Below are 8,491 nucleotides of genomic sequence, written 5' to 3' on the forward strand. Positions count from 1 at the left end.
ATCATTGGGACTTTAACTTTAACTTTAACTCACTTTATTTCACCTACTACTGTAACTTAGTAGTACTAGTATTACTACAACTGCATGACTTATTTAATTAGTTCACCTACTATTATTAGTAGTACTAGTATTACTAGGACAACTACTCACTTTATTTCACCTTACTATTAGTAGTACTAGTATTATTAAGACAACTACTCACTTTATTTCACCCACTACTGTAACTTAGTAGTACTAGTATTACTACAACTGCAGGACTTATTTAATTAGTTCACCTACTACTATTAGTAGTACTAGTATTACTAGGACAACTACTCACTTTATTTCACCTACTACTATTAGTGCTAGTATTACTAGGACAACTACTCACTTTATTTCACCTACTACTATTAGTAGTACTAGTATTATTAGGACAACTACTCACTTTATTTCACCTACTACTATTAGTAGTACTAGTATTACTACGACAATAGCTCACTTTATTTCACCCACTACTATTAGTAGTACTAGTATTATTAGGACAACTACTCACTTTATTTCACCTACTACTATTCGTAGTACTAGTATTACTAGGACAACTACTCACTTTAGCTCACCTACTGCTATTAGTAGTACTAGTATTATGAGGACAACTACTCACTTTAACTCACCTACTACTGTAACTTAGTAGTACTAGTATTACTACAACTGCACAACTTATTTAATTAGTTCACCTACTACTATTAGTAGCACTAGTATTACTAGGACACTTACTTTATTTCACCTACTACTATTAGTAGTACTAGTATTACTAGGACAACTACTCACTTTATTTCACCTTACTATTAGTAGTACTAGTATTATTAAGACAACTACTCACTTTATTTCACCTACTACTGTAACTTAGTAGTACTAGTATTACTACGACTGCACGACTTATTTAATTAGTTCACCTACTACTATTACTAGGACAACTACTCACTTTATTTCACCTACTACTATTAGTACTAGTATTACTAGGACAACTACTCACTTTATTTCACCTACTACTATTAGTAGTACTAGTATTACTACGACAATAGCTCACTTTATTTCACCCACTACTATTAGTAGTACTAGTATTATTAGGACAACTACTCACTTTATTTCACCTACTACTATTCGTAGTACTAGTATTACTAGGACAACTACTCACTTTAGCTCACCTACTGCTATTAGTAGTACTAGGACAACGACTCACTTTATTTCACCTACTATTAGTAGTACTAGTATTACTAGGACAACTACTCACTTTATTTCACCTACTACTGTTAGTAGTACTAGTATTACGAGGACAACTACTCACTTTAACTCACCTACTACTGTAACTTAGTAGTACTAGTATTACTACAACTGCACAACTTATTTAATTAGTTTATTAGTAGCACTAGTATTACTAGGACACTTACTCACTTTATTTCATCTACTACTATTAGTAGTACTAGTATTATTAAGACAACTACTCACTTTATTTCACCTACTACTATTAGTACTAGTATTACTACGACTGCACGACTTATTTAATTAGTTCACCTACTACTATTAGTAGTACTAGTCATACAAGGACAACTACTCACTTTATTTCACCTACTACTATTAGTCAGAGGTGGGACCAAGTCATTGTTTTGCAAGTCACAAGTAAGTCTCAAGTCTTTGCCCTCAAGTCCGAGTCAAGTCCCGAGTCAAGACAGGCAAGCCCCGAGTCAAGTCCAAAGTCAAGACTGGAAAGTCTCAAGTCAAGTTTTAAGTCCTGCATTTTGAGTTTCGAGTCCTTTCAAGTCCTTTTAACCACAGACTAATATATTAACACAGATTGTGTATGCTTTTCAAATGCTGTATTTATTTATTAAAACAAGTGCATTTTAAATTGCAGGAAAGAAAATTGTGCTGACATTGCACTTTATAATAGCACTATTAACCAGTCATTTTAAACATTAACTCATTCCTTTACAGAACAAACACATTGAAAAATAAAGTGCAAATGTACTTATTTGTACAAAAGTGTTAACATTGAAAAAACATGACATATACGTGAACATAACAAAAAAGTTGTACTTTTTATATGTCAGGGCCCTATGCTGCATTGCATTTGCAAAAGACCAAATTAGCCAAGAGTCTGTCAGTCATTTGTGCACGATGGGGGCGTAGTATGATGCCACCATGGCTGAAAACTCGCTCCACTGGAGCACTGGAGGCAGGCACTGCCAAGACTGTCATGGCCACTCGGAACAGTGAAGGAAGAGTCTTCATGTTCAATGCCCAGAACAAAAGGGGGGAGAGAGTTGTTTTGGGTTGGTGCACTACTTGTAAGTGTATCTTGTGTTTTTTATGTTGATTTAATTAAAAAAAAAAAAAAAAAAAAAAAAAAAAATTCTTGTGCGGCCCGATACCAATCGATCCACGGACCAGTACCGGGCCGCGGCCCGGTGGTTGGGGACCACTGAGGTAAACAACCAACAGTATGTCAGAAAGCTAGCTAAAACGGTACACATATTCATAATATAGTATACATTTTAACTGACCTTTATTTTACTATTTTTGTCTTTTTTTTAGGTGGCTAAAATACGCGGTGCTGCTGACCGCCGTCTAACGTTACGTGTGATATATTGACTAACGTAACCCTGCTTAAAAAAATCACTGAACAAAAAGTATGAATAAGGTAGTGAACTGCAACAGATTCCCGTGTTTGCAATAACGTTATAACGTTAGCAGTGAGTTTACAGCCTCACTGATTTAACTACACAGCAAATAAAAGTCACGTTACTTAGCCAATAAACGTTATCTTACATTCAAAACTTACCGTTCTTTGTGCAACTTCAAATGCCGGACAAAGTTGGAAGTTGTTGCCTCTCCATCAGTAATTTTGGAACCGCATGTGTTGCATACTGCAAACCGTTTTGTGTTGACCACCTCGTAATTTTTATACCCAAACGAAATTATTTTAGGCATCATTTTTTGTTCACTGGCGTGTGGTTTGGACATGTCTTCTTCCTTGGTTGTCCTGCAATTTGATTGGATGAATGCTGTGTGATGAAAACAAAGTAGATCTAATTTGATTGGCTGTTGTACTGAGACCACACCAGCTGACACACGCAACGCTGATAGACAAGTACACAATGAAAAATACGGAGCGCTCCCGAATAACTTTTTCATCTTTGGGTTTTGGGGAAAGTAGCAAGTCATGTCAAGTCATGTCAATTCAAAAGGCTCAAGTCCAAGTGAAGTCACAAGTCATTGATGTTAAAGTCTAAGTCGAGTTGCAAGTCTTTTTACATTTTGTCAAGTCGAGTCTAAAGTCATCAAATTCATGACTCGAGTCTGACTCGAGTCCAAGTCATGTGACTCGAGTCCACACCTCTGCTATTAGTAGTACTAGTATTACTACAACAATATCAATCAATCAATCAATCAATGTTTATTTATATAGCCCTAAATCACAAGTGTCTCAAAGGGCTGCACAAGCCACAACGACATCCTCGGTATAGCCCACATAAGGGCAAGGAAAAACTCACCCCAGTGGGACGTCGATGTGAATGACTATGAGAAACCTTGGAGAGGACCGCATATGTGGGTAACCCCCCCCTCTAGGGAGACCGAATGCAATGGATGTCGAGTGGGTCCAACATAATATTGTGAGAGTCCAGTCCATAGTGGATCCAGCATAACAGTAAGAGTCCAGTCCACAGTGGGGTCAGCAGGAAACCATCCCGAGCGGACACGGGTCAGCTCACTTTATTTACATATGTTATTAGCCCTTCACATTAGTTATTTAAGCATCTGTTGATATTTTTAGTTAATCGGTAATAATTATTGTTTACATCGAACAAAGACAGCACAGTCTACCAATTCAAATTCCTTGTGTGTTTAACAACACTAGCCAATAAAAGTGATTCTGATAGAACAGGGGTCACCAACCTTTTTGAAACCAAGAGCTACTTCTTGGGTACTGATTAATGCGAAGGGCTAGCAGTTTGATACACACTTAAATAAATTGCCAGAAATAGCCAATTTGCTCAATTTACCTTTAATTCTATGTTATTATTAGTAATTAATGATATTTATCTTTTACGGAAGGTTTTTTTGTAGAGAATAAATGATGAAAAAAACACTTAATTGAACGGTTTAAAAGAGGAGAAAACACGAAAAAAATTAAAATTAAATTTTGAATTCAATTTCCACTCTTTAAAATTCAAAATTCAACCGAAAAAAAGAAGAGAAAAACTAGCTAATTTGAATCTTTTTGAAAAATTAAAAAAATAATTTATGGAACATCATTAGTAATTTTACCTGATTAATATTAATTTTAGAATTTTGATGACATGTTTTAAAATCCAATCTGCACTTTGTTAGAATATATAACAAATTGGACCAAGCTATATTGGGGCGGCAAGGCGTAGTGGGTAGAGCAACCGTGCCAGAAACCTGAGGGTTGCAGGTTCGCTCCCCGCCTCTTACCATCCAAAAATCGCTGCCGTTGTGTCCTTGGGCGGGACACTTCACCCTTTGCCCCCGGTGCCACTCACACCGGTGAATTGAATGATGAATGATAGGTGGTGGTCGGAGGGGCCGTTGGCGCAAATTGCAGCCACGCTTCCGTCAGTCTACCCCAGGGCAGCTGTGGCTATGAAAGTAGCTTACCACCACCAGGTGTGAATGAATGATGGGTTCTACATGTAAAGCGACTTTGGGTACTTAGAAAAGCGCTATATAAATCCCAGGTATTATTATTATTATTATTATATTTCTTTTTTTTTATTTATTTTTTTTATGTCCTGTCCAGCTTCTCAGGCAAATCATATAGTTGATGTAGATGCCCATGTCGGCTGTTCAGATTTACTTTACAAAAGAGAAGTGTAGGATACTTCTCTTGTTGCCTTATTTGTATTTGACTTTATTAAATGTATTTATATTATCATTTAGTGCAGCCGGGCCGGAGCAGGAGGGGATAGAAAGAGAGAGAAAAAGAAGACAGAGGGGGAAATTGTGGGGACAAGAGGGGGATTAGACAGAGAGACAAAAACAACAACAGCAAACAACAACAACAACAACAATAGAGCAACATCAGCAAATATGACATGTACAAATATGATGGTAAAAGTAATAGCAAATAAGCAGTTAGCGAAAAATAAAAAATAATACAGAAATAACAATGAGCATTATTACACTACAAATGGATCAATACAAATACCAATAGAAATAGCGCTATTGATAATGAACAATACCAATAATTTACCTTTATTATCAACAATACAGTTGTTTAAATGCAACAATACATATACGTAATGATAACTTGAGATACGAAAGAATGCAGAAAAATGGAGGGGGAGAAAGAGAAGCAACCTACATTAACCTTGTAGATTGTTATAGTCACAATAGGTTAAGCTTTGTCAGTGTGCCATGTGTTACACCCAGTTTACCCTAGGGCAACAACGTTAATATATGTTTGATGAAACGTGATTATGTGCATGAGTGTAAGTATGCATATGTACTTGTATATGTACAGAATGTGTATATGTGTTTGTACAATGAATGTATATATTATATATTATTATATTTCTAACAAAAACAAATCATTATTTCTTCTAGATTTTCCAGAACAAAAACTTTAAAAGAAATTCAAAAGACTTTGAAAAAAGATTTATATTTGATTCTACAGATTTTCTAGATTTGCCAGAATACTTTTTTTGAATTTTAATCATAATAAGTTTGAAGAAATATTTCACAAATATTCTTCGTCGAAAAAACAGAAGCTAAAATGAAGAATTAAATTAAAATGTATTTATTATTCTTTACAATAAAAAAAAAAAATTTACTTGAACATTGATTTAAATTGTCAGGAAAGAATTTAAAAGGTAACAAGGTATATGTGTTTAAAAAATCCTAAAATCATTTTTAAGGTTGTAGTTTTTTTTCTAAAATTGTCTTTCTGAAAGTTATAAGAAGCAAAGTAAAAAAAAGAAATGAATTTATTTAAACAAGTAAAGACCAAGTCTTTAAAATATTTTCTTGGATTTTCAAATTCTATTTGAGTTTTGTCTCTTAGAATTAAAAATGTCGAGCAAAGCTAGACCAGCTTGCTAGTAAATAAATACAATTTGAAAAATAGAGGCAGCTCACTGCTAAGTGCTGCTATTTGAGCTATTTTTTAGAACAGGCCAGCGGGCGACTCATCTGGTCCTTACGGGCGACCTGGTGCCCGCGGGCACTGCGTTGGTGACCCCTGTGATAGAAGCATTAGAAGCGGCAAAAAAACACACGCACACACAGAAAGTGACGTACCCGGACATGACGTAGCTTCCACTCTGCTTCCGGTGTTTGGTAGCTTCTCTGCTAGCTTGCTTCTCCATCGCTTTCTTTACAATATTGTTCTGCAAGCGACTCTCCGACGGAAACCTTCCCCGACGCGGTCGCTGGATAGACGGCAGGAAAGATGTCCACGGCCCTGGAGAGCTACATTAACCGTATCCTCCTCCAGCTAACTAGCATGCTAGCTTTAACCACTGTTCCGTTTGAATGAATGTTAGCATGTAGCTTTTAGCAGCTAGCCTACGGAGCTAAACTCAAACAAACCAGTGTGTATAAAACACACACACACATATATATATATGTATATATATATTATATATATATATATAAAAGATAAGACGCCGTAGCTTCACCTTCTTCTATATGCGTGTCACGTGACTGAAAGTTAACCGCCAGCTTGTTGCCTTGACCTTTGATCCCCCCCAGGCACGGTGGCCATAGTGACGTCAGACGGCAGAATGATCGTGGTTAGTTCAATGTGTGTTGTTTTTTTTAAAAACCACAGTTGACCGTGAGGAATAAACGTTGTGTGTTCCACAGGGCACGCTGAAGGGCTTCGACCAGACCATCAACTTGATCCTGGATGAGAGTCATGAGCGCGTGTTCAGTTCCGGTCAGGGTGTGGAGCAGGTGGTCCTGGGACTTTACATCGTCAGGGGTGACAACGTGTGAGTGACCTTTCGCCTCGCTTCCTTCTGCTTTTTCACTTGTCATTTATCATGTCATCTTCGTGCGCGCGTCAGGGCTGTGATCGGCGAGATCGACGAGGAGACGGACTCCACGTTGGATTTAGGAAACATCAGAGCTGAGCCGCTAAACTCCGTCGTCCACTGACCTTTCATCTCGTATATCCTTGTATTTGTTGTTTTTTAAAAAGAATAAAAGATGATTTCTTGTTTTGTATGCTTGTATTGTTGTGATGTTTGGTAATAAATTGTTTAAATGTTCATGTATGTAGTTTTGCTGTGAATTATAATTCAGCGGTCGCAGAGGCAAAAACTCAGACATGGGAGGAGTTCGGTGAGGCCATGGAAAACGACTTCCGGACGGCTTCGAAGCAATTCTGGACCACCATCCGCCGCCTCAGGAAGGGAAAGCAGTGCACTATCAACACCGTGTATGGCGAGGATGGTGTTCTGCTGACCTCGACTGCGGATGTTGTGGATCGGTGGAGGGAATACTTCGAAGACCTCCTCAATCCCACCAACACGTCTTCCTATGAGGAAGCAGTGCCTGGGGAGTCTGTGGTGGGCTCTCCTATTTCTGGGGCTGAGGTTGCTGAGGTAGTTAAAAAGCTCCTCGGTGGCAAGGCCCCGGGGGTAGATGAGATCCGCCTGGAGTTTCTTAAGGCTCTGGATGCTGTGGGGCTGTCTTGGTTGACAAGACTCTGCAGCATCGCGTGGACATCGGGGGCGGTACCACTGGATTGGCAGACCGGGGTGGTGGTTCCTTTCTTTAAGAAGGGGAACCGAAGGGTGTGTTCTAACTCGTGGGATCACACTCCTCAGCCTTCCCGGTAAGGTCTATTCAGGTGTACTGGAGAGGAGGCTACGCCGGATAGTCGAACCTCGGATTCAGGAGGAACAGTGTGGTTTTCGTCCTGGTCGTGGAACTGTGGACCAGCTCTATACTCTCGGCAGGGTCCTTGAGGGTGCATGGGAGTTTGCCCAACCAGTCTACATGTGTTTTGTGGACTTGGAGAAGGCATTCGACCGTGTCCCTCGGGAAGTCCTGTGGGGAGTGCTCAGAGAGTACGGGGTATCGGACTGTCTGATTGTGGCAGTCCGCTCCCTTTATGATCAGTGCCAGAGCTTGGTCCGCATTGCCGGTAGTAAGTCGGACACGTTACCAGTGAGGGTTGGACTCCGCCAAGGCTGCCCTTTGTCACCGATTCTGTTCATAACTTTTATGGACAGAATTTCTAGGCGCAGTCATGGCGTTGAGGGGATCTGGTTTGGTGGCTGCAGGATTAGGTCTCTGCTTTTTGCAGATGATGTGGTCCTGATGGCTTCATCTGGCCAGGATCTTCAGCTCTCACTGGATCGGTTCGCAGCCGAGTGTGAAGCGACTGGGATGAGAATCAGCACCTCCAAGTCCGAGTCCATGGTTCTCGCCCGGAAAAGGGTGGAGTGCCATCTCCGGGTTGGGGAGGAGATCTTGCCCCAAG

General features: G+C 39.3%; 1 protein-coding gene across 1 annotated transcript; it reads left to right on the plus strand.

Moving 5' to 3' along the window:
* The first annotated feature begins 6,278 nt into the window (after positions 1-6,278).
* lsm8 (LSM8 homolog, U6 small nuclear RNA associated) lies at positions 6,279-7,225 on the plus strand. The gene is made up of 4 exons (XM_061958939.1): positions 6,279-6,479; positions 6,751-6,791; positions 6,865-6,992; positions 7,068-7,225. The coding sequence occupies exons 1-4, from the start codon at positions 6,449-6,451 to the stop codon at positions 7,156-7,158; spliced, it is 291 nt and encodes a 96-aa protein (XP_061814923.1). The 5' UTR covers positions 6,279-6,448; the 3' UTR covers positions 7,159-7,225.
* The last annotated feature ends 1,266 nt before the right edge of the window (positions 7,226-8,491 follow it).

This window comes from Nerophis lumbriciformis, linkage group LG05, assembly GCF_033978685.3.
Source record: "Nerophis lumbriciformis linkage group LG05, RoL_Nlum_v2.1, whole genome shotgun sequence".
Classification (NCBI taxonomy): domain Eukaryota; kingdom Metazoa; phylum Chordata; class Actinopteri; order Syngnathiformes; family Syngnathidae; genus Nerophis; species Nerophis lumbriciformis.

Coding starts and splice junctions, on each gene's coding strand:
- lsm8 (XM_061958939.1), top strand. CDS start 6,449: ATGTCCACGGCCCTGGAGAGCTACATTAACC. Junction 6,480..6,750: donor CCTGGAGAGCTACATTAACC/GTATCCTCCTCC, acceptor GATCCCCCCCAG/GCACGGTGGCCATAGTGACG. Junction 6,792..6,864: donor CAGACGGCAGAATGATCGTG/GTTAGTTCAATG, acceptor TGTGTTCCACAG/GGCACGCTGAAGGGCTTCGA.